The sequence below is a fragment of the Aspergillus brasiliensis genome (assembly GCF_001889945.1).
Source record: "Aspergillus brasiliensis CBS 101740 unplaced genomic scaffold ASPBRscaffold_35, whole genome shotgun sequence".
NCBI classification, from domain to species: domain Eukaryota; kingdom Fungi; phylum Ascomycota; class Eurotiomycetes; order Eurotiales; family Aspergillaceae; genus Aspergillus; species Aspergillus brasiliensis.
Genome location: NW_027137476.1, coordinates 12,465 through 37,257, shown reverse-complemented (window position 1 = coordinate 37,257; position 24,793 = coordinate 12,465). Strand labels below are relative to the sequence as shown.

At 48.7% G+C, this 24,793-nt stretch overlaps 7 protein-coding genes across 7 annotated transcripts; 3 read left to right on the top strand and 4 right to left on the bottom strand.

Annotated features, from left to right (window-relative positions):
* Nucleotides 1-343: 343 nt before the first annotated feature.
* Nucleotides 344-2,641, bottom strand: ASPBRDRAFT_60352 (uncharacterized protein; the record flags this gene model as incomplete). The annotated part of the gene is made up of 3 exons (XM_067628214.1): nt 344-355; nt 570-725; nt 782-2,641. The coding sequence occupies 3 exons, from the start codon at nt 2,639-2,641 to the stop codon at nt 344-346; spliced, it is 2,028 nt and encodes a 675-aa protein (XP_067472922.1).
* A 1,145-nt stretch (nt 2,642-3,786) lies between these two features.
* On the top strand, nt 3,787-4,790 carry ASPBRDRAFT_49603 (uncharacterized protein; the record flags this gene model as incomplete). The annotated part of the gene is made up of 2 exons (XM_067626382.1): nt 3,787-4,330; nt 4,382-4,790. A coding segment is annotated over exon 1 (392 nt), but the record flags the coding sequence as incomplete, so codon positions are not given.
* Nucleotides 4,791-7,601: 2,811 nt separating this feature from the next.
* Nucleotides 7,602-8,805, bottom strand: ASPBRDRAFT_49601 (uncharacterized protein). The gene is made up of 3 exons (XM_067626380.1): nt 8,732-8,805; nt 8,302-8,679; nt 7,602-8,245 (listed from the first exon to the last, which is right to left on the bottom strand). The coding sequence occupies exons 1-3, from the start codon at nt 8,772-8,774 to the stop codon at nt 7,857-7,859; spliced, it is 810 nt and encodes a 269-aa protein (XP_067472920.1). The 5' UTR covers nt 8,775-8,805; the 3' UTR covers nt 7,602-7,856.
* A 679-nt stretch (nt 8,806-9,484) lies between these two features.
* On the bottom strand, nt 9,485-11,559 carry ASPBRDRAFT_60350 (uncharacterized protein; the record flags this gene model as incomplete). The annotated part of the gene is made up of 8 exons (XM_067628213.1): nt 9,485-9,658; nt 9,761-9,870; nt 9,955-10,113; nt 10,512-10,628; nt 11,077-11,078; nt 11,117-11,192; nt 11,274-11,315; nt 11,478-11,559. 8 exons carry the CDS (start codon nt 11,557-11,559, stop codon nt 9,485-9,487), a joined length of 762 nt encoding a protein of 253 aa, XP_067472919.1.
* Nucleotides 11,560-11,615: 56 nt separating this feature from the next.
* On the top strand, nt 11,616-12,647 carry ASPBRDRAFT_79680 (uncharacterized protein; the record flags this gene model as incomplete). Its single annotated transcript, XM_067629477.1, has 3 exons — nt 11,616-11,975; nt 12,024-12,244; nt 12,293-12,647. The coding sequence occupies 3 exons, from the start codon at nt 11,616-11,618 to the stop codon at nt 12,525-12,527; spliced, it is 816 nt and encodes a 271-aa protein (XP_067472918.1). The 3' UTR covers nt 12,528-12,647.
* Nucleotides 12,648-12,654: 7 nt separating this feature from the next.
* Nucleotides 12,655-14,579, bottom strand: ASPBRDRAFT_49597 (nucleic acid/nucleotide deaminase domain-containing protein). The gene is made up of 2 exons (XM_067626378.1): nt 13,873-14,579; nt 12,655-13,779 (listed from the first exon to the last, which is right to left on the bottom strand). The coding sequence occupies exons 1-2, from the start codon at nt 14,387-14,389 to the stop codon at nt 12,767-12,769; spliced, it is 1,530 nt and encodes a 509-aa protein (XP_067472917.1). The 5' UTR covers nt 14,390-14,579; the 3' UTR covers nt 12,655-12,766.
* A 427-nt stretch (nt 14,580-15,006) lies between these two features.
* On the top strand, nt 15,007-23,149 carry ASPBRDRAFT_79678 (uncharacterized protein; the record flags this gene model as incomplete). Its single annotated transcript, XM_067629476.1, has 9 exons — nt 15,007-15,307; nt 15,365-17,040; nt 17,064-17,834; nt 17,868-18,488; nt 18,522-18,734; nt 18,819-21,495; nt 21,833-22,221; nt 22,288-22,637; nt 22,683-23,149. The coding sequence occupies 9 exons, from the start codon at nt 15,007-15,009 to the stop codon at nt 23,062-23,064; spliced, it is 7,380 nt and encodes a 2,459-aa protein (XP_067472916.1). The 3' UTR covers nt 23,065-23,149.
* Nucleotides 23,150-24,793: the final 1,644 nt, after the last annotated feature.

The window sequence follows — 24,793 nt, the reverse complement described above, 5'->3', positions numbered from 1 at the left end:
TTGTATAACTCATTCTAGGAAGCGAAGAACCAATCATGTTAAAGACGCGATATTTAAGCAATTATCCCTGAAAGCCTGTTGAAAGATATAGTAAGCAATGAATGATATGGTACTCCTCACTGCACATTCTTGGATCTCTTTTTCTTTTTTCCCTTTCTACAGGGCAGCTTCGGGTCAGCGTAATACTACTCTTCCGGACATGCAATCTCAGGCTCGGCGTTATGAGGATCCAAGCATGAGGGCTTCTCCGCAGACTGACCGGATTCAAGACTCCATATCTCCGAGGTTGACTGGGAAGCGAATATCATCGACTGTTCACTAATAGATTCACCCATATCAGTTTTTACCTCGGCATCTATCTCGTCAGAGTTGCCACAATACTGTGAATCGTCGTGGTCGGAAAAACCGATTTGTGACGGGCCGTGGTCATTTCGGTCTCGGGGCTTGTCATATAACCGGCGTACCTCTTTTGTCAAATTCGTGCCAACACCTCGACTTCCAACAAATTGTCGGCAAGTGCTTAAACCATTCCCGAGAATCTGTAGTTTCTTGCTCAATTGTTCCCGTACTGCATGATTTTCTTCAGACTCGCCAGCGATGCGAGATACCAGCTCCGGCGGCATTCCGAAAACTTTGATAGGCGTAAAGAGAGAAGCAAGAGACTGGACCAGTCTAACCTCGACAACCTCAACCGCCACGTCGTCGATGAATCGCTTTAGTGCCACCTGCAGTAGTCAGCATTAACAATGGCAAAACCGTAAAATGCAGCATTTCACTGTACCTTATAATAGGCAAGCATGCAATCCAAAGCTTCCTCCGACGCAAAACGCGTCATATCTGGCTCACTACACTCCAGAAGTGACGCATGAAGATCCTGTAAACAGTATGTCTTAGAGAGGTATAGCGGCTTTTGTAGGTCGTCCACCCCAAAGAAACGCTGAATGATTCCCTTCAAGTCTGCTGCGCGCCTATCAGCGCGCCCATTCTGTAGGTTCTCCATATAGTAGTGATTGTAGGTGATTGGATGACTTTTCTGGTGACTTGCAAGTAGTTCCTCGCATTTCGTTGTTAGAACCTCCTTGAGTTGACGTAGTGCAGGCGAAATGACCTGGTCGAAGAGAACGGCGGAGGTTGCTTCATCAGCTATGTAGCCTATCACAAGCCACATAAACCTTTCGACTTCTATCCAAATTGAGAGAATATGTTGGTGTGTTATAGCTGTCCAGGGCCGACATTGTTCTAGGAATAGTTCGCCCACAATCATAGGATTGAACGTGCCAGGTAGCTCCCGTCCTCGTGTCCGTTTCATAAGGACCTGAATATATTCAGTGAATTCGCTGCGAGTCACCGTGATTTGTCCTCCTCGACCATCGATTTGATCAGTGTTTTCGACAATTCTGCGGTAGTGGCCTCGGCTATTGAGACGCTCGGCAAAGGCCTCGGTCAGATTCTGGACCACAGCACGAACCCGCTTCTGCCGCCCCGTAGAAGACTGAATATCTTCAAAAAATGCCTCATTATATGTTCCATCCACAGCAGCCTTGACCAGAATCTGAAAGTGCTGACTGATGCTCAGAAGATACGTCCTTTGCTCATCCAGAGTAGCTCGGGGCTCGCCAAGCTTTTTCAATTGCTGTATGCAATCTTCCTCCTTTTCTTCTATTTCCTTGATAAGACTTGGAAGCTCAGCCGCAATTTGTCGCAGAAGCAATCCGCTGAGACGGTTACGTAGCGAGCCAACCCCTACCAACGGAGCTGGCATCTCTCCCCAGGCCCCCTGGGAGAAAAAGTCTCGTTCTTCCTTGTCACGATCCGAAAGGGTACAAGAGCCCTGGTCAGTATCCATATTCTTGAGCGCATGCCATCCAAGCCGAAATTCAACGTCCCGATTTTTCGCTAATGATATGAACATTCTCTCGCTTTCAGAATTTGCGACCAGTGTATCGGGCTTGGTAATAACGCCTAAGGTTCGATTGCCCGACGGATCAGCATCCCTCGCCAATCGTAATACAATCTGATTCGCATAGTCATTTTTCGCTGAGACCACCGCCAGGATGATACTCCGCGGCTCCCTCATATATGACTGGACCACCTCCTGGACCAACTGAACATCTGCGGCAGATTGATGTTTTGTTTCGGAGTGTATAAGTCCTGGCAGGTCAACGATGGTTAAATGCGGTCGGTCCGGCCCGGATACCTCAACTCGTAGAAGATCGTTTGAGAATGCTTTCCCATGTGTGGATATGCCCATTGCCGCTTTGGCATTATCAACCAGCGGGGGCAGTCCGTCAAACCCATCAAGCTCTTCGCAGAAGTTCCCCAGCGACTGCTGTTCTACTTCACTGCGCGAGTGATGCGGTACAATAGACACCCTTACTCCGACATTAGTGTCTTTCCGGAGTACAAGTTCTGTTGGAAAACGGGTACAGAGATTGCTCTTGACCGGAAAGGAAACTCCAGAGATGGCTTCCAGCACAGAGCTCTTTCCAGAGGACTGGTCACCGCACACAATGATCTGCGGTAGAGACACATAATGACTAATCCCCTGGGATCGAAGCGTATCGATAGCGTTCAAGAGATGAAGTTGTTCACGAGAGCACAGACTGCCAAGGGCGTCGGAGTGCAATTCTCTCAAAACCATGATGTAGTGAATGAAAAGGATTGGGGTCCACTATGAAAGACAGAGACTCTTCGAAAGAGTTATGTCTGTAAGAAAGAAATCAATATATAAGAAACTAGATGATCTGTGGTGGGTAGACGGATTCCGGGTTGGACATCAGGACATTTATAAAGTGTGGTATGTTATCTGTTTTGATTCTTATCTACCTCATTCCCAACCTAGATGGACTGGCATTAATTAGCGTTAGTGAGGCAACGACTGGCATAATTAGCCTGTCTTGTCCGCTTGTAGCTGAACGGGGAAAAAGCCCAGGCTGAGAATAACTGACGGAGGAATGATGCATACTTGAAGTGAAAGCGGGATGGTTGCAACGCCATTTACCATTGCCCATAGATAGCCTAGTTGATTACGGTAAATGACTCACTACAATATATCGATTATGCAAAAGTAATGCTAGCTTGTGACTACCAGATTTTCTCGGAGATTAACAGCTCTGTCATAGTGAGAAATAGCAATGCAGTAACAGATTATCTTCCCCTTGGTCTTCAGAGGGATAAGAAAAATAAAAAGAAAAGAACACTCGCTCCCTCGCAAGAATGGATTGTTGCATCCGAGTGGAAATTACTTTTGATATTTGATGGTACTTGCGGAATGTCATGCAAGAAGCGATGCCGGTGAAGGCGGGTGGGTGGTGCACAGGTATGTGGCGGTCTGGCAGATTCGCAAACAGGGGGTATCGTAATCTTGGTGTCGTAAACCCCGAAGTTGGAATGATATGCTCGTCGAATTTCTCACTAGTCAACTCATCAACACATACCTCCTACAGAACTTTCCGGCGCGCTTCCTGACTTGGTGACAATTCCTTAGGGCCCGTCAAGGTAAAATGTCGAATGTCACGCACGGGCCGCTGGAACAGTACCAGTGTGGTGGTGGGGATCTTCAGTGGATTTCTTGTAAGCAAAGCTCTTTGGACAGTTAAGTCAACGGAAGATTGATAATGCAGTATATCGCACACGTACTGTATTGTATTGAATACTAGCCGAAACCTAGAGAGGAGTTCCAGGCCAGATGACTAGTAACTCACCGTAGTCCTAGTAATTGTCACGCTCGGAATATTCATCAGAAGCCAATTCCTTTCTGCTCCACCATACCATGACATAATACTCGACTCCCATACATAATCAACAGTATAACTTTCATTCTTTTCCGTCCTTGCCAATACTGACCCTACATTCAGTCTCTCCATTTTAATGAACCTACCTCTTGAACCCCGAAGTTCTTCAACTTCGTGTTCTATAAGTACCATGCAACACCTAAGAAGTGCGACTACGGCAATAATCACTTCTGGGGAGTCCTTTGCTCGAGAGCATACAGCACTAGCCTTTGGTAGTACGGGACTTGCTCTCGCTACTGCACCTATCGCTGGCCCTGCAATATTAGGTGCTGCCGGTTTTGGCGCTACAGGGCCTGTTGCGGCTTCACTTGCTGCAATATGGCAATCTTCAATCGGGGTAGTTCAAGCTGGTAGTCTGTTTGCCACTTTACAAAGTGCTGCGATGGGAGGTGCTGCTGCGGGAGCATTTACAACAGCTTCGAATATTGGTACCGCGATAGTGGAATCTGCCGCGATTGGAACACAGTGGACTTATTCCAAGGGAGTACCACGGATGAGGTATGATATCAAAAGTACTGGTAGAGCTGGATACTGTGGTACTAAAGCTCTGTCTCCCTGAATGCTGCTCAAGGCTAACTCAGATATAGATAGCGATCAGCCAGATGATGGATTTGACCACAGGGCAAGTAACCCACAATCTTGTGATAAAAATGATTGTTTAGAAAAGGAATGGGCAAAATTGCTTCAAATAGACGTATCTTGATTGGATATGCCCAACGTCGTACACCAGAGAAACTTGCAAGAGGAAATCCGTTCATATATTTATCATAGCCATATCCACCGATATTTCGCCCTTTATCTATCCTTACTAGTCGATTCTTCGGGATATCATACAATCAACGATGACGACGGTTAGGATTCATACTCCGACAATTCGCCTTAGACAATACCTATACCAGTAGGTCTCTTTCTTGTAAAGGGTTATTGAGAGCCAAGAAATCAAATAACTAGCCTGAGCTTTGCAGCGGGATGCTATGGTTATATGGAGGTATGATAACATCTGCGAATCGATGCTGCGATTAAACGAAAAGTATAAGGGGATTGATCAATTGATTCATGCCGTCCGGCCGCATGTACTGACGTCAATCACGATCGTTTTCCTGGACCAATCGGGTAGCGCCACTAATTCCTTTTGGGAAGTTAAACGGGGGCTTCAACTTCGTATCATCTCGGAATTTGGATGCTTCAAAACAATGATTACGACTCTTAATTCGGCTAAGCTTACTATGCCCATCTGGTAGATTCCCTTTGTCTCGTCACTTTCTATCACACAGTAATGCAGTTCAATTTCTTTAGGACCACGGCTTGTGTATCCATGTAATTCCTCCCGTAAATGGAAGCAAGATATATATATTTATATATATAGTGACTGTTGTCACCACCGACCATCGGCGTACGTAATAGACCTTTCCCTTCAATGCCCAGAGACCAAATACATTTGTCACCGATTTGCATAATGGTTCTAGATTATTCTACAATACTCCCTATAGTCGGCGTTCAGTGCCTGATATGATACATGCGCGAATGACTTCCCTTGACCGGTCAATCCGGGGACAATACCTGCCTAAAGAAAGGATATGGAGTTCGTAATTCATCGCAGGGCAAGGTGAGGGGCGGAACCAATTGTCGTCTGCAGTCGCATCTTGTGCTCCAAATGTAAAACGTCGTGTGCAATGGGCTTGAAGAGACTGGTCAGGCTAAATCCTCTCTCAGCGACGTACCTATCTAAGCTATCCGAAACATATATCACATTTGCCCCCTTTTCTTGCCACCTCTGATACCTACTGTGGACATTGGACTCTTCTTCTGGCACAGTAAAGATAAGATCCCAAATAGAGGACATCTTTGCCTGCAAGTCGTATAAAATTGATCCTGATTATAAGTTCTGACAGTTTGTCACGTTTATTTATGTCTGAGAGGCATCCTCGAAAGGTTTCACAACGAAGATACACGAAGCTGATCCGCTGACCGGAACGAACTATTGCTGTGTATTACACAATGAGTAATTAGCGGCCCAACTGCATTTGCCGCACTTATAAATCTTCCACTCTCAGCCTGCAAGTGTCGGCATAGCTGTTGTCCTACTGCTTCCTCGCATTCCTACCCACACGTCAAACAATACAATAATGTTCGCTTGGTTCGACTGAAAGTAGTTGATTCTTTCTACACAGGGAGGTGCTGATTGTGTAGGGCTCTGGTAAACACAGGACGAACCGGAGACATTCTACCAGCTGGTGTCTAACGAGCCTGGTTCCGACTCCCCACGACCCAGTTCCGAACACATTTTCCCAAAGCGAATAGACCTTGATGCTATGTGGTACCTTCACCCAGCAAAGGTCAGCCCCAGCGTCGGATGATCCTCGATCCCTGTGCAAAAGACAATATCATGTCGGTGGAGGTATATAGCGCAATCAGCGGAATAGAGCTCCAGCCCTACCAAGTAGAGACTGCTGCAGCTACAGGGCAACCTGATCAACAGCCACAAGGGACAGTTTAGTTTCAGTGGCACTTCTATAAGGGGATCAACTTGTACAAACAAGCTTCTATGCTGTCCTCAAGGCAGGTTTTGACCTTCTCCTGGGAGATCCTTCACTACGGCAAAATGAGGTGCGCCTGTTAGATGGTACAAAATAGGTAGGAAAGGTTGTTCAATGATTTAAAATATGGCGATGACATAATGTCCATCATCAAAGCCAGAAGGTTTGTGTTATTTGCAGAGAGAAGCCAGGAAAAGGAGTATCACCTAATAAGGTTTGGAAGAGGCGTCCAATGGAAGGCTGGGCCTTGAGCTAATGAGACGGTGATGAGATTGCTCCTGCTTTTACTTTTCTTATATGGGCTTATACCGATCAAGATTGCTGTCCGACTGTAACATATTCATACGACTGTCATACACCAAAATGATAGTTTTTATTTGATTCGTTCTCTTGCACTTATCACTTGTCTTGTGCTACTGCGCACCGTTCCTCGCAATCCTCCTCTTTTCTACCCCTGCTAATATAAGTACCAAAACAGACGCTCTGCAACTAATAGTGTCTCTAACTGATAATCTCTGTGAGAGTTTGAAAATATATTCTCTGTGTTGGAACCAAAACCCGAGTGATACCAGTAGCCATTAGAGTTGGTCTACTTGGTAAATGCCTCGACATTCTCTAACATACGGGCAGTCATACTTTTACATACCATGGTGATATAGACCATTATGATGTAACGGCAAGTGCAGGGTCAAGAAGCAGAAATCATGTTGGAGTAAAATGCGAAGAGTACCGTTCAACGTGACAGCCGTACCGGCTCTAGAGGCCGAATAGCCTGGGATGGAAGCCATAACATGGAGACAATGGAGATCCAGTAAAAGAGTAGATGGAAAGTGGATGAAGTTACAGAAACAAGTAGGAGGTTCGAGAAATTCAATTTTATTCGTTCGTTCGTTACCTTTAAAGGGGTAGCTTTAGACTTCGACCGGTCATTGCAATTCATTGTTGAAAATTGGCGAGATATATAAAACGAAGGCTCCTACAGTCTTCAGATGGGTGGCGGCTCTGGCTCGAAGGCGCCTACGACTGGGAGATGGAAAACGTGCGGATCAAAGTTCTAAGTTTCTGGGTGTGAGTCTGATCCATTCTCAAACTCTATCACGCTGCCATACAGACTTTCCAGAAACTGCCTTTACCACCTATACTTTCCTATTGATTCCCAAACCCTAATGCCAAGATACGCTAAGCCATAACTACAAATTACGGGGAACAACTATGTTCCTTTTCATTACATTTCCAGTAATGATTACTAATATTACCTCACATTGTGTACCGGGTGTAGAGTCGTGGTATCGCTTATTCTGCTTTCCCAAGACGGCGGAGCTCTAGTTTTATTATTCTGGATTAGAGTTGCGACACCCATGACTTTGCTCATCTTCGTATTGGGCCTGTGAGGTGGAACATTTCCTGTCAGATTGTTTAACTGGATCCTGGTACTGATATGGTCTGGCAACAAGCGGGCCTGCTACCATTTGCAACATGAATGCTTTCATAATAATAAAGATCTGAGACTGAGGAAGGTGTCACGTTATTTTGGGATCGGGCCGGTAGATCCCACAGCATAAACGCACTCAACCTTAATAAGCTTTTCTGAGCGGACGATTTCATCAAACAGATCTCCGATGTAATCGTGCGCGTAACCGAGGATGTCATATTCATTACCACCCTTCTTTATGAACAAAGACTGCATAGGCCAGATGGGATTGGAGAGCCCGTATCCAGCTACGACTTGATGGATAACTTTCAGTAATCCTTCACGAGAAGGGTGTCTAATGGTTCTGAATGCCCCCATAGACTGATTAAATGGATGTTTGACATGCACAAGGAGTGAATAGTCTTGCTGTTCCCCGTGACACAATTCCGAAGTCTGCGGGGTTAACAAGTTCCGTGGTGATTCAGCTTCATCGATATTTTTCTCTGTAGATATGTCAGTTGCGGCTTACATGCACTGTCAACGTGTGCTCAATCTCTACCTGCTTCGACAACTTCATCAACGTCATCCTCGATCGTCCTTGCATCTCTAACTTGCTCATCATGGGTTACTACGGTATCTTCGGGCAGCGCAGTGTGATCACTGTCGCTTGCTGACTCTATGAAGCGGGGCAAGCTTATATGGCAAGTGGTCAGATCCCCATAAACCGCCTGACCGCCAAGGTCGTCCTGAACGCATTTTGACGATAAGTCAAGTAGCCTTCGCAGCGCGGATTCCTCGCTAGCGCCTGATCCTTGCATGACTTTTACTCGCTCACCGTAGGAGCCCCATTTATATGCAATGGCAATCACATTGGTCCCACCAATTAGCTTGCAGGTTAAGACATCGACGTCTTTACCGAACAGGAAGCGGAGGTTTGCTGTAACTCTTTTGTCAGTTCAAATTTATTACATAAAACGATGTACACCAACCTAGGCTTTGTTCACGAAAAAATAGCTCACGTGTCGCCTTCATCGTAAAAAGGAGTTAAGATCGCGCGGCGGTGGTCTTGACGGCACTTCAACAGGAGTGTAGGATACATTACTTATACTTGACCAGTGCCAAGACCGAATGGCAGCTTGAGGTGTCATTGGAATGCTAGGATACCACCACTGCGTCTGAAAATACCTCACATGAGGCTAGCCAAGTCTGGTATTCAGTCAGGTATCCAAGCGTTGTATATGGTAAGATTAGTATGACTGATTTTGTAATTGTGGCTTCATTCTTGTGGTACTCTACGTTGTAAAGGAATTGGTAGTCCCGCAAGATTCGTTATGGAGATGTTTGAACGAATAACATCCAAAGACACCTTTTTTAAAATTTCTCTTTTCATATATTCATAAGAACCTTACAGTACCTGGAGCGAGAGCCTGACACGTAATGAACAAGGCCTAGAGCTTGGCTAAGATGAGTACAATATGTTACGATATCTTGACCCAGGATATTTCGGATTAGTTCCGAAAATAAATTAGCGTGTCTTGGCATTAGGGTCTGGGAATCAATAGGAAGGTATAGGGGTAAAGGCAGTTTCTGGAAAGTCTGTATCTCCGTAGAACCTTGTACACTGATCCCGAAGTCCCGTAACTAGGCAAGACCAAACACTCCCTCTCTGGGACTGAACTTTCCAGTATGCCTCAGATGTTACTGAGTGCCAGGCTTTCTGGGAGAGCGTCTTCTTTGCCCGTTCAGGCCGGGCCTTTGCTTTTCTTTGTACTCGTTATGGATGTTCCCCAAAGAAACCGTAACAGGCCGCCCTCGTAAGCTTCTTCTTTCGGGAAATACTTCCTATTCTCAATCGTATATGTGCACAAGTCTTCCAACGTAGCGAAAATCTCTAAGTGACCGCCTGTCCGGTTGGACTGCAATTTACAGACCAAATTGACGCTTGTTTGGACCACAACCCTTTAATATGTTGGCCCCGCTTTAACATCATCCAAATGGATATGTCTACGGGGAAAAACCTGTTGCGCGTTACGGAGTTCATTAGGTATCGGGATTATTTTCATACAACGGCAAATTCGCTGCCATGATGCTAGATCTTTCGCATCGGTCCCAACCGTCGAATTGGAAGCTTAGATCACCGCAATTCGAAACGACTGCCTGTCTCTTTCTCGCGCAGGCTTCTCTCGATGCCACCCAAAGTAGTCACACATACGGTAAAACTCTGCATGAAACGGCCCATCCCGGTTGTAGGCAAACCTTGGATACTTTGCAAAGAACGCATCGATTTCATCTATAAGTAGTATGGCCTGATTGCTGTCAACTATCAACCAGAAACTTGATATGACCGACAAGGTCGGTAGGTAATTTACGTCTATGGCTCGTCAAAGGTATAAAAGCTACGAACACGGCGACGATCATGCCTTTCTGGCAAGATTCTGGGCAGTATCCGTTGTGCATTTGGCCGAGTTTCAACTCCTTGCCAATTGGGCGAGTAACCAACGAAGGAAATCGAAGTATGTCGGCACTCATGCCGTTTTGAGAGGTTCGATAAGGGGTCGCAGTTACGCATGCATCTTTTTGCTTAGTAACACAGCTTGAGGTAACTAAGTGAGACCCAAATGAAGAGGGAGGTATTATCTGCTGAAACTATTTTCCTGCGGTCATTGGTTGTCATCTAACTGTGGGCTTGGGATGTCAAGGGCCCTTGCGTGTCTACATGATTTTCAGAGGTCAAAGCAAGTTGTGCTTAGCGCAAGGGATCCAGCACACGAAGCCGCAATTGCCGCTCCATCGCCTGCCCCATGTCGTCGTATGCAAAGTCCGTCCCAGGCAGGCGGATCGTCAAATGTATTCCTGACTTGGCGGTGAAAGATCCTTGTAGTACCTCTTGATGCGAACAACAATCTAGCTCCAGAAAATCGGCTGTAGATGGAGAAGTACGGATAGGGCAGTTACTCTACGTAAGAGAATGTATTCCACAGATAGCCACGTCCAATTGACAAATGCCTACCAACGTTATTCTTCCTGGCTGCTGAGGCGAACTGCCAGGGAGGTGTGCCACAACATCAATCTGACAGAAAGCCCTTTACCCAATATTACCTGCAGTTACAAGGACACTCAATTGTGGTCGCATTTCTCACCTGCTTTCCTGAGTATACGTATAGCATATAACTTTACGCACCTCATTCCATGCGCCTTTCCATTTGAGCGATTACTAGTCATCATTCTTCGCTCGCTGAGTAGAAACCTCTAGACAATTCTCGTGTTGTGCCCTCTCTTATTACGGTATTTTGAGGTACACGACGATTTGGTTCATTATGTCTCAACTCTGTACCTCTCCGTAAAGCAACTGTGTATATTATACACGCCACTACCTGTGAACTGTTGAAGGAGTCCTGTATAGGACCGGGGTAAGTGCTTTAAGACCTTTTGCGAGCCTGCTCAGCTTGCCTTAGAGGCCCCGGTATTGTTCCCCTCAGCAGCGTGCGGTTCCTTGCTAAGATACTTGTTCCCTGTTGTTTTTTACCGTACCTTTTGTGGTACATCTACTCATCGTTCTTGGACCAGTCACGCCTGTAACATTATAATACATTCGTTCACTCCTACATGAGGAATGTAGCAGCTACGTGGGTACCTTCACAAATAGTTTTGACGAAGTAAGTCGCTACAAGGCTCCCCAACGTAAGTGGCTAACAGACCGCTGGTCCAGCCAATGGGAAATTCTCTTGCACGAACTTTTCAGATTGGCCAGGTTGATAACGAACTTGCGCCTAATACATAGGGAGTCATCTCCTTCACGGGGAATCGAGCTTCTCATCTCCTTGTATGTGGTAGAAGCTTCTCTCCGGGATTCATTTTGTGTTTGTCCTCACAATGACAACTGTATCTATCGGCCAGGCTGAGGATGAGCACCACCCAGCCTGGCCACAGAATGAAGTTACGAGTTCTTTGGTCGGACGGGTGGGGTTCTCGCCAATCTATTTTGGGGCCGATTTATCTTCTTTTTCACTCGAGGGCTATTGCGATCCAATCGTGATAGGGGGTAAGCAAGGAGAACTCCTGGCTCCTCCTTCTACGATAATGACCGATACTGTGATCGGCGACAGCAGAGAACCTTCTTGGCCGGAACAATACCTAAACCTCGTCGCACCGAACAACCTACTCCCGCTGGAAGACTTCGCTCAAAACCAGTCACATTCTGCTAATATCGTGGAAACCTCGACTCTGACCACAGTGGGGTTGGACTCACAGGAACACTCCCTCCCAAACCAATTTCTATAGAGATTTGGCTTGGATGGATGCCTGAGTGATGAAGGTTACAAGAGTACCACCGCAGCTGTGGTTGTTGGAGGACGGGCCGATTCAGGAACACGTCTTTCGAGGTTTCAGGAAGCGCCAATGCCTTCTTATGATCACGATACTTCACTAGAGGATGGGCTATATCACTGCCAAGATCGTGCATGCGTGGCCCAGACTGGCTTTCCAAGAAAATGTGATCTGCAGTAAGCTACGCCACCACTTTCTCAGTTCATCCCGCTGACTCTTCACAGAAAGCATATGCGCAGTCACGTTAAGCCAGTTAAATGCCCCATATGCACGGTAACCAAGGCTCAGCAGGTTCATATGCGCCGACATATTGAAGTGCATCACGGTGGATGGGCTCGGCAAGGGTGGCAAGTGGGAGTTGTGTGTGAATTGTGCGGTAAATCATTCACGAGAGACAATCTTCGCAGACACTACCGAAGTCAGCATGAAGATTTTAGTAGTCTTTCTGTACCTGATTAAGAAATTTCGTATGTGGGGCCTATGTTTTGTCGAGTATATGAAGGGTTCTTGAATAGTACTTTAGATCCCCTCCAAGCGAACGTCTGGTAAGAAGCAGAAGTACACTCGCCTCCAGCTTGTAACCAAGGTTCTAATGAGGATCTACGTTTACGTATTTCAATGAGGAAAAAAGGTATGAAATCACAAGAAGTCAGAAAGAAAAACCAAATCAACTTGCGAGTTAAAATCCGAATACCACTTTAGATCTTGAGAGATACCCCGCCACAGTCTGCATCAGAGTCTTCATCCGACACGTATGTCCTGAGCTCATTTGTCTCAAGAACCTTCGCCGTGCTACGTTCAGTTGCCTCCTTTTCCAAGCTGCCATCAGCAAATGAATGTCGGAACGTATTTCCCCGAAGCTCCTCCAAATCTATGCGAGACCACCGGTCATTTGAAATTGCTGTCTGGGAATCAGGATGCCAGGGACTTGGTGACGATTGATCAAAGATTTGAGCAATCACAGCCCGGCGAAGCTCATTTGTCATCTCATTGAGGACCTTTACCTGCAAATCGTAGTCTGGATCCCCCCTCGTGGGATCTTTGACTAATTGCGGGCTCCAATTAACCCAGACTTTGCGGTGAGATTCAGGGACGACCATTCGAGCCGGATGGTGCCTGAAGTACAGTTCACAACATAGACAGGCCGGTTTGCTACAAGCAATGTAACGGTCATTCCCCACGAAAGACAGATTTAACCTGAAGAAATGGTTCAGAGCCTGCACTTCTGCATGCACCTGCGCCGTGCACTTGTCATACTGTTCCATGAAATCCTGAAAGGTGCGAGATTGAGACCGAAAATTCATGGAAAGCAAAAGATTCTTTATCTGAAGCTTTTCCTGGTCATCGTTCTTGAACATCCTGTTGAGGACACCATCAAGCGTGGTGAGGTTATCGGGCACTGGCCGAGGCACCGAAGGCACACAAGTAATAGCCACCACCTGATGCGAGTCAAGGATCTGAGACAAATGGCAGGCATCCTCAACCAGCTGCGATGGTGCCCGGATGTGATCTGCCAGTCGCCCTAGATAATGGATAACCAACGCAAAAGGCGACCGTTTGTCTCCAGGACCCATTAACCTTTCTTCGTCTTGAGCTTTTAGTCCGATTATCCTGGCGAATACGGACTTTATTTGGACATAGGCATAATGGCAGAGTGCCAGAAAATCATCCTGTCCGAGAATATGGTCGAGCCAGTCTTTTATAAGCTGATCTACTGAACCAGTTAGCCTGTCATATTGTAAGAATCCGTAATTTGGCTGTTACGAACCTTATTCCGTCTTCACAGATCCCGGTATGCAATAACACTGTTTGATCGCTTGAAACAAGCACTGACGCTCTTTTCTTACTCGGCTAATCGCGAAGTTGAGACAGAAACTGGTAAAATCTGCCTTATCTTGTCCTTCATCAAAGTCCCCAGTGATTCTTGTAGTTCGCTTCAGGTGGCCGAGAGCATTCTTCGCGAATTCGACGATTTTGTCACCAGATGCATTGGATGCAATCCAGAAGTTGTAACATGTTTCGCTGTCTTCAAGCCCAATGGCAGTGCAGGAACTACCTCCTTTGGTGAAGTCACAGATATAGGCGAGGTTACGTAGGAATTTACGTCGCCGTGCTTGCTCCAAACTATGATCCGGTGGGCCGACTGTGTGCTGCCCACGGGTCTGTCCTAGTACGCGCAAAAGAAACAAAGGCTCGTAAAATCGACCAAGAAGTCTCTTATACGCGTCCAGTCTCGGGGGGCCTACGCGGACTGAGTCGATAGGCAATCGTTTGTAGGTGGTATTGTTCTGGACTTTGAATGAATACTTTGAGGATGGCATTTTGAAATGCATTATAAGAAAAGTGCACGAAATATAAACCACAGTCAGGGTGCGAGCTTATTGAGAAGGAAGAGTAATTTACGGGCATTTAGACGACCCATAAAGTTTCATATACCGGATACAAATTGTTAGATGATCAGCCACGGGGTGGGGGAAGGAAGACCATATGCAGAAGGGAGATAGGAGGAAGACAATGCGGGAGGAAGACAATGCAGGAGGAAGTTTCAGCACACTTGTCGTATTCAGATTGGGTAGCCAAGACTTTCCACCGTAAAATGAGGAACGCAACCTACGTGAGCAAAGTGAAGATATCAGAGCCTGTACTTGCGAAGCATACGACTTTGGTCAGTAGACTGTGAGGGATACAGTCGTCTCTCATTCAAGGCAGGGGCAATTCAACGGCATGGTTAGAGGGCTCACCTTGGATTCTGCAAATTATATGAGGCAGCCTACCACTCAACAGTGGAAACGCTGAAATGACTCCTACGTCTGTATTGGCTTCTGGGATGGATAAAAGGCACTAGGCTGGGCCGTACATTCGGTCTACAATACTCATTCAAGCAGCCTTTTACTTGCAAATTTCTTGAATCGTCCTTCAATACTACACGCCGTGGAGAATGTCCGGTTTGTCCGCTGCACCCCGTCTATCGACTAGGGACACTATATATCTGCTTCATCACGTCTTCCTGCCCCCCCAACTGCCACAGGAAGATGATTATAACGCTTCACATGAAAGTGCTCTGCTCGATAGCGTTATTGATGCCCTTGCTCTGTTTCAGGATTATAGTCATGGGCAGGAAAGTGAAGTTGTTGACAGTGTCAAAGTAATGCTCACTCGTTTGAGAGCGACGCGCGATTGTCATGGGGACGTGAATCACGTCGAGCTTCGAAAGGCTTTAGAAGAATTGGACAATTCAGGTATGGCCAGCTATAACCTGGCTGACATCCGGGATGACACTGACACGTGTTGTGTAGGAGGTGCTCTACCTGTGCATGTTCGTTGCCAGAATGCTGCGGTCTTAATGACTAGGCACAGCGATTCAATACATGTCGAGACGTTTGAACTATCGCCTCGGAACGAAGCCGTCAACACTACGGTGGGTCGACTACAACGCCAATTTCCTGGACCAACCTTTGCTTTGGCTCGAGCCATCTTCAATGAGCCAAATATGCAAAGTACAATTGCGCACGCCATTGAGAGCATGAGTCGTCAGCCTGCCCCGGGAACCAAGCCAAAAGTGAAGAAGGCGCGGCAGGAGCACGACGAGAATCGGGATACAACCGATCCGATGATGGTTACAGAGTTGTTCACAACATTCCTGCGCCCACAATGCGGAACTGTGAACAGCTTGCAGGTCTGTAAGAACACAAGGGAAGAAGTCCTGTGGCTCAACTGTCTGCAACCTTGGAGACGGTCCGCCCTCTGGCTCCAGCTTCGAGTTATGATCCAATTGGTCATTCGGAGGCTCTGCCAGCGCAAAGAAATCTCAGCTGACCTTTATAAAGAATTCATGATCTTTTACATGAGTTCCATTCTCCGCCGCTGTCCCAGGGGCATAAGCTGTGAGCACCGGTATATCATGAGTTCCAAAATCGTGCGCCGGTTACGAAAGCTTGATCTGGCGGATAGTCATGCTTGGCTTACGTTTGTCCAGTGTTCCCTTCAACAAGCGAATGAAGTGCCCGAAGAAAGATGGAGCAGCATCATCGCCCGTAACGCCTGCCTACCTGACATGTCTTCCTTTGCTCGACTCAACTTTAAAGATGACACTAATTGCTCACTGCCCAGTCTTGATGAGTGGCTTCAGAGCATCAGAATCCGCCAAGACTCCTCAGTGCCGCCAGATGCCCACCCACAGTCTGGATTCTTAAAATTTGAGCCTGCACAGCTCCCATCGCTCTTTCGACTAACTGACCCCGACTATCACGTCTACAATCTTGCTGCCTTCGAAGCGTGGGTTGACTTGAATCTTCAATCCTGGACTGAGACACATATCGGCCATGAAGACACCTGCGAACGGCTAAGCGGATTAGTCAATGCCTATTATAGTATTGCATCCAAATCGTACGCCTCTAATCCCGAGGCATTGTCAGCCATGCTTCTCACCATTCTGGAGCTCTGGGTAGCTTGCGACAAATCCGCCGTCCATATTCATCCGCTGCTTCGCCAGTATAAGACTTGTATTCCGATACATCTATTCCAGTCTCTCCTGTTACCTCGGCAATCCCAGCTTACCAGGTTGGCACACGCGGAAAGCTACATGCGTCAACGTCACCAGGGCCTACAGTACCGAGGTTCCAATATTCTAACCGGCTTTGGAACGCCTTCCTCCTTTTCCGTGCGCTACTTCAACCAGTCCGCTGAACTCCAACGTCTACTTGCCATCATTGAACAAAGAGCGGGATCCGAGAAGGCCGCCAAAGTCGTGGAGCTGCACCGAAACCATCAGCAGTACAGGGACTTATGTGCTCGGCGTGATGAGATTACATGCACTTACTTCGATGAGATAGTCGACAACCGGTTTCTCTTTACAGAGCGTCGTCATAGCCCCACGTGCCAGAGATGCAGGGTTGACCACGCTGCGAAAGAGATCACAATTGATGTTCATGAATGGCCTTTGTCTTCCAATCCCTTGGAAGCAGAATCCACGGTCTTCGAGTTGAAACTGCCCAGACCATTGCATTCTGGCGTGATCTCACTGCCTTCATTTTGCTTGATGTTTTGGGAATCACGTACGTTTCGAAAGAAACGCCTAGAGCTGAGTACCGACCAGGCACCTACAGTGGCCTCTCAATGTTCTTTACCACGGTCGTTGATTCCCCAAGGATTGGCCTTCTTTCCCAAGTTAAACCCCACCAAGGAACTCACAGGCGAAAGAACCACACCATCAATGTATCAGAGAGCGACGTTTGTCTTGCGAACGGTTTGCGTTTCAAATACTTCGACAATGCCCACCGCTGCTTCACTGACGACCTGGTCCAAACACATGCGATGGCAACGGCATGCACGTACAAGTTACCGCCATCCAGCTCATCTCTGCAGCCGTTTCTCTTCCGCCCAGGAGAGGCACCTGACGGCCCGTCACCCAATACGGTCATTGCATCGCAGCATACCTGCCCCGAGGAAATGTCACTGGGGGAGTATAAGGCGCTCTGCTCGATGCCATTAGGCTTCCATATCCAGTGGCAGAACATCCTTCGGCAGCTCGCCGCACCCTCCGTGGTATTCAATAAGGTCGAGACGTGCCTTTTTACCCTGCAGATCATGCACCAGGCAGGGCCGCCATCGCTCATGGATCCGATCCTGCGAGAAGGCCATCATATTCTGAATGATGATTCATTTGCAGCTCCTTTACTGCGAGAGATCAAGAAGACAGCGGCGGCAATCGAACAAAACTGGCAATCCGCAGAGGAGCTGAGCGTGTTGATCGCTCTCACCCAGAAAGTGTTGGCCTGCTCCCCATCGGTCCAAATTTAGGAGGAATGCATCGCCCAGCTGGATGGCCTCCGGAAGATTTCTTTCAACTGGGTGATGACTGTTGGGGACAAGGCCGGTGCTACGGACAGCAATGATCACAGGAACAATCTGATTGCCTCTGCCGCTTATCTCGCGTTGATGTGCGTGGGCACTTTTGATTGCGAGAACAGCCACTTGGAGCGAATGCTCCGGAACGATCTGGATGCCTCCATCTTCATCCAATGCAGTATGATCATTCATGACCGAAAAGGCCTTCTAAACAGGGTATCCAGCTGTTTACTGCCAATTCTCTACTATCGATGGCAGAATATAGCTTTTCGGGGACACCGCATTCTGGCAAACAACACTGTCCATGGCCGCACTACCGCTCTCAACCGAGCGATCCAGCGGACTTGGGCGGCGTACCGACCGGGATCTCCTTGGACAGCAGCCTCGAGTGGCACCCAATGTTGCCTGCACGCCCAGATGATGGGTGAACTCGGTGGTACCAGCGGCGTCGTGGTGTACGTTAACCTTCTCACTGGTCAGCTGCTCATCAATGGCCGTCCCCTGGCGCGGTTGCCCTCGGAGTTCGAGCGCCATAAAACATATCAATCCCTGTTTGGGCATTCCATGGTTGAAGTGATGCCCAGCGACCTTTCAGGCTTGGAATAGTCCGCCCAGAGACTGCATATGGGCCAGACGATCTACCTGGGAAAACAGAGCATCCCCGAGCAGAGTGGATTCGATCTACGCATTCGAGCCGTGGATGGGAGTAGAGTCTGGGAATCCTCCCCAAGGCTTCTCGCGGCTGCTTTACCGGATGCCTTCGTGGAGGGATACGCCCATTGGTACGAGACCAATTGCGAGTATATCGAGTTTCGTCCTGTTCACGAGCCATGGAAGCCATCACCGGCTTCTCACTGGCGATTGCAGCGCACCCGGCTGGAAAATAACTGGCACCTCACTTAGGGAAATGTTTCGTTGATTAGTATTGGGAGCGAGACAGCGAGATCATTGTTTGATGTCTTCCAACCCATCGAAGAGGCCTCCAACCTGCACTACAAGCTCCACCACGAATCTGACATGGTGGATATTGAGATTCCCCGCCTTCGGCTGGGCTTTAATCTGCGATCTGGTCAACCGTCAATTGAGTCTCGCCAGTACCGGGGAATGGTCGTCGATCCTGATCAGTCGGTGGGCACTCTGATTGGCCTGCGTAACAAGCTCGTTTTGGTGGACCGAAAAACTCATAATCGGAGGGTTCTGATCCCGGAAGGTCAGATAACATGGGAGCAAGACGGTGGCCACGTCACCGTCAAGGTCGGTTGGCAGGCAGCAACCAGCGTGCATGTTTATCTCATAAACGGTGACATCGGCTGCTTAACGGACAACGGGACTCTGCAGAGTAAACTGGTACTGTGCTATCTGCATGCAGTCACGTCATTCTGCATCCCTGACCCCTTGACCAAGCACACAGGGACCGAACAGTCTCTGTCTATCCTTCGCTCAGCATCGATGCGGTCTTTCAATCAACTACAGCCGGAAAATATCTCGATTCTAAAAAAGCTTGCGCATCTCACACCACAGAGGAGATATTACCCTGCCAACAAGCGTGTAATGCAGAGTGTTCGATGGGATCCCATCCTTGGTTGTTTGGCTCAACATAACGAATTCCACGGCCAGGTAGCTGCTATACTTGGTCAACACCATCGAATGAGAATATTGAACGCCGCTTCACAGGGGACGGAGCCGTCACTACCTTCATTGAATGCAGACCTCCTGCAGCGGGATCGCATTCGCTCCTCGATCTTCCGGATCTCTGGTTTCGGCGCTGAGGACCACACGGACGCGGAGGACTGTCTGTATGAAGGACTGGGCCGGAACTACCGGACAGAACGCTGTTCGCGAGTGTTCACTCTCTGCAGAATTCTCTACGAAGATATCCCATCTGCCGAGGACGTCACGCTTGACTCCTTGGCTGCACGTCTTTGGAAGTTTATTACCAAGTCCAGCACAGTGCACGGAGCCAGTTCTTCGATCGACGCAACGCGGATCAAGTACGATGCGATGTGGCTCACAGAGACCGGCGAGTTTGTTTCCAGTCAGTGGTGCAGTATCCATTGGCTTCTCTGCTTGGAGACGGCTCGGCCAAACAGATACGCGGTAATGCTGTGGTTGTCGACGTTGGCATTCTCCAGGAAGATAGACATGATTGTCTTGCACGTTCTTGCTGCGCTGTACATTGTACCTGGTATGGCTTCAATGACCTTACCAGCACAGGGTTTATACCGGCCACAAGAAGGTTCCGGGTTGAACGTCGCCGAACTGAAGACTCGGATCCATTCAGCAAGCCGGAGCGTGATCCCCGACGATGGCCTCTCGCCCGGCCCAGCGGAATCGTATAGCACGTTTCATGCGCGCGTGGCTAAGCTGAGAAAGACAAAGCGGAAACAGGCACTGGGTCATTTCATAGCCGGCCTACGGAGACAGTGGCCGACCCGATGCCCCTCACATCCCATATCTGATGAAGAGCCGCCATTCGCAGATTATTTTGACACACAAAAAGCGATGCAAGTTTCAAAGGCAGCAATGTCAACTTGGTTCGATAACCGAGAGCTGAGGCAGTATCTTGATAGGATTGCAGCCGTTTACACCGCCCAAAAGATCCAACCCATCACAATCCCACCATGTCTCTGCCTGTGCTGGGAACGCCCCCCAGACCGACGGCGTGCTTTCATCTCCGTGGATGACATAGTGGACGGGTCTCTTGGTCCACCACCGGCGGTGAAAATCGAACCACCCACTCTACCCCCTTGGTCGGGCAGTGGCACTACTCCTGATCAAAATCTACATCTTTCAGGCTTAGTCGATACCCTCGAATCACAAGCGCGATCTCAATTTCAACAGCAGTACATCGAGAGACTGCGGGCCAGTATGGTAGCCTTGCAGGGTATCCAGCATATGGATCATCGCTTGCCCGACGACGACGTTCTTGAGACCGTCATATCCCATCATTTCCATCGCTGTCAAGAGCACCATGAGAAGATCAGCCGCTCAATCATGTCGAGGATGATGCTGTCAGATAAGATGACAGGAGAGGTACGTCCCGGATCACACACGAACCGCAAGATCCTGGGAACGTTTGCCAATATCCACGTCTGGCTGAGGGTATCATCACAGCTCCTTCTGCATCAGCTGACACGCAAACGCTGGAATCACCTGCCTGAGCCCTGGAAGGAATGCTTGGTCGCGTATGGATGTTCCATCACGGCACTCCAGCGGGCGAAGAGGCTCGTCAACGTGATGGGTCATCGCATGGATCTAGCCCGCGAACTGCAGAGCCCCGGCCACACGAACTGGAACCCAATGGATTTCCCCGAGTCATTGCTGCTGGAGATCGAGAGTGGGGTGTTGATTCGGGACGTCCAGAAACAGATCGCGCGACGCATGAAAAATGCGCAGCCCGGACATAATGTCGTCATGCAACTGAACACGGGCGAGGGCAAGTCTTCCGTCATCGTCCCCATTGTGGCAGCCGCGCTCGCAGACCGTTCATGCCTAGTTCGCGTCATTGTCCCTAAGCCCCAGTCGCGGCATATGTTTCAGATGCTCGTTTCAAAGTTGGGGGGGCCTTTTAGGGCGGCGGGTGTTTCATCTCCCCGTGTCACGCTCGTTGCGGATCGGTTAACCTGAGGCGGAAGAGATTGAATGGATGTGCCACGACTACATGGCGGAGGGCGGAGTGCTCCTCGTTTAGCCCGAGCACCTCCTATCCCTGAAGCTGATGTGTCTAGAGTGTTTCATCACATGGAGAGAGGCGGTTGGTGTATGTCTTCGTCGAATCATGGATTTCTTCAGGACCTCGTCGCGAGACGTGGTGGATGAAAGCGATGAGAACTTCAGTGTGAAGTTCGAGCTGATCTACACCATGGGGACCCAGCGTTCGTTGGAGCTCAGTCCACAGAGATGGAATTAAATCCAAGAGATGCTCGGCCTGGTGAGGAAGTATGCTCCGGTTATCAAGATGCAGTTCCCGCGGTCAATTGAGGTGGAGGAGCCGCATCCAGGAAGTTTCCCCAGGATAAGGTTGCTCCGAGCGGATGCCGTGCATCAGCTCTTTGAACGAATTGCGGATCATATTTTCCACAACGGCATTGACAAACTGCCGATTTCACGGCAGCCAGAAGCAAAACGACTCGCGGCTATTGCTTATTGCCTTAACCCTAGCCCGTTACAACCGGAGATTGCTGCAGTGGAAAACCCAGATGCGTCTGGCTTATGGGCCGACAGCACGAGGGATCCTCTGCTACTACTCCGGGGTCTGCTGGCTGGCAACGTTCTGGCATTCTGCCTGGGACAAAGACGCTGGAGAGTCAACTACGGACTTGATCGCTCCTGACAACCCCCCACAAGGCTGGCGGTTCCGTATCGTGCCAAGGATAATCCGGCACCACGGGCGGAATTCAGTCACCCCGATGTTGTCATTGTGCTGATGTACCTGAGCTATTACTATGAGGGACTCCGCGACGAGGACCTATTTCGAGCATTCGACCATCTGGTCGGATCGGATCAAGCTGACGCGGAGTATCAGATATGGGTCGATGATGGCCCGACTCTCCCCCCTGCTTATCGTCAATTGGTGGGCGTTAATCTCCAGGACCGGCTCCTTTGCGTGGAATGCATTTTCCCCTGTCTTCCGTTCGCGAAGGGAGCCATCGATTACTTCCTGGCTCATATTATTATCGCCAAAGGCCCAAGGGAGTTTCCGAGTAAATTATCTTCGTCCGGGTGGGATATCGGTGAGGTCAAGTGCCATCCCACCGTCGGCTTTAGCGGGACCAACGATTCCCGCGTCACCCTTCCGCTCAGTGTGGAGCAGCTGTTTCTACCTTACCAGAACCACACCAATGCGTTAGTTCTCGAATATCTTCTCCGACCCGAGACTGGCATTGCCCTGATTCCGACCCGAGATGACCTGTCCAACTCAGATGCGCAGGTCCTTCTGGATATGGTGGCGGAACTGGGTTCACCCGTACGCGTGATTCTGGACGTTAGAGCTCGCATATTAGAGCTGAGTAACCTGGATGTTGCGAAGACCTGGTTGGAGATGGTCAGTGATGATGGTCGAACGCAGGCTGTGGTCTTTATCAACGACGACGTGACGATGCGGACTCGCGGCGCATACTGGACCGATGCCGTGAGTTTGCAACTGTGAAGTTCTCTGCGGCGCAACTCCAGGAAGAGCAGGAGCGAGAACTAGCACCAGAGATTGAGCAGGAACGACAAGTTCAACGTCCGGCTCCTGCCAAACCGGAACCGCATTCTGTGCATCCTGATATACTCTCGTTCGTGGCCACTGGACATCTGGATGAATCATCCGCCGCCGTGAAACCAGCTTTTATGGTGTTAAAAGATACATCAGCGGCAAGATACCTGGATGTGGCCCAGTTCCCATCGGAGCTCCTTGCCACCATTGATTTTGCGAGAACAGTCCGACTGCCTAAATTATCTGCCCGGGATAGTTATCAGCGTGCGGTGGAATGGGTCCTGATGAGCACCGGCCATCCCTCCGAGGACGGAACGCCCGTAGGGCACATGGTGATCATCAGCCCGTATGAAACGGACAAGCTTCATGCTGACAGTCGCGGGTCTAGCGCAGTAACGCTGCATCTATACGCACCTCGGCAGAACCAGAGTTCGTATCCTATCGATAAGCTCGATCTGTACACGATTCCGGAAAATTTAAGCACAAGGCCCCTGCGAGTCCCTGAGAGCCTACGCATTCGACTGAACCTCTTTGCGGGCCAGCTCTATATTTCGTCGTACAACGAGTATTGTGAGATATGCCGCTTTCTGGGAGTTGCGTTTACTGCCGCACCAGAGGGCTTGGTTGTCGCCGCGGATGGGTTCATCGTGGAGAATCAACAGGCAGGAGCTAAGTTCACCCAAAGCCCCCTCAGGATTCTCAAGGTGTTCATGTCACAGATACGGAAGGACGGGCAGGAAATTGACAAGACCCACCTTGGGAAGATCCTAGACGGAGAACTATTACTCATGGCGGACTTCCAAGATTTCAATGGCAGAGCTCGGACCATGCAGCTGAGCCTTCGAAATGCCCGATGAGATGTCTCGAGCGAACAGCATGATGGGACGGTAGGAAATGCGTTTTGATGCCGGAACAGTCTTCTTTGTGTTTCGGGTGATTGGCACTTGGCTTCAGGCTGGACCTGATCAGCTTCCTCTCAATGTAGTAATGTAGTTCTAGATTCCTCTTGTCGTAGAGGTTTTAAATGGATTCAACTCAGTTTGATGGGCTTATGCAGTACTAACACTGACTCTAGTTCCCTTCAACTTCTCCATTCCAAGCTGAACTGTGTTGAAACTGTCATGCAACACTGGCCTTGATCGGCCCTGGACTTGGACTCAGCTCGGTGAGGACCGAGGAAACCCCCCACAGCTGCGTAAACATCTTCAGACAGCAATCTGTCTGAGCAAGCCTACGGTTGGCCTAATGTGATTGACCACGTACACCTGGTTGCAAAAATGGCGCAAATGTCTACACACTTCAAGTTTCCCCGAAGGTTTCGGGCTTTACTATATCAGGTAAAAACTCGGAACTACTATAATCCGTGTATCCAAATAATACACTACGAAAACTGTAAAATATCGTGATGTTGTACAGGTTATCCGTACCGCCTCAGTATCGATCAAATGGAACTCTAGAAGCTTCTACGCAAACTAGTCAAACCCCCATATCGGTCTGGCAATCACCTTCCACCACCACCTTCCTGTTCCTATCTTAACCGTCTGTCGTCGAAGTTGCTCATTGGGGCAACGCAAGAGCTAAACAGCGCAACACAAAATGACACTCAGTATATTTATCTTTGGCCTGCCTGGATCAGTACCCTGGTATAATAAGTAATCAACACGTGTGAGGGCTAACA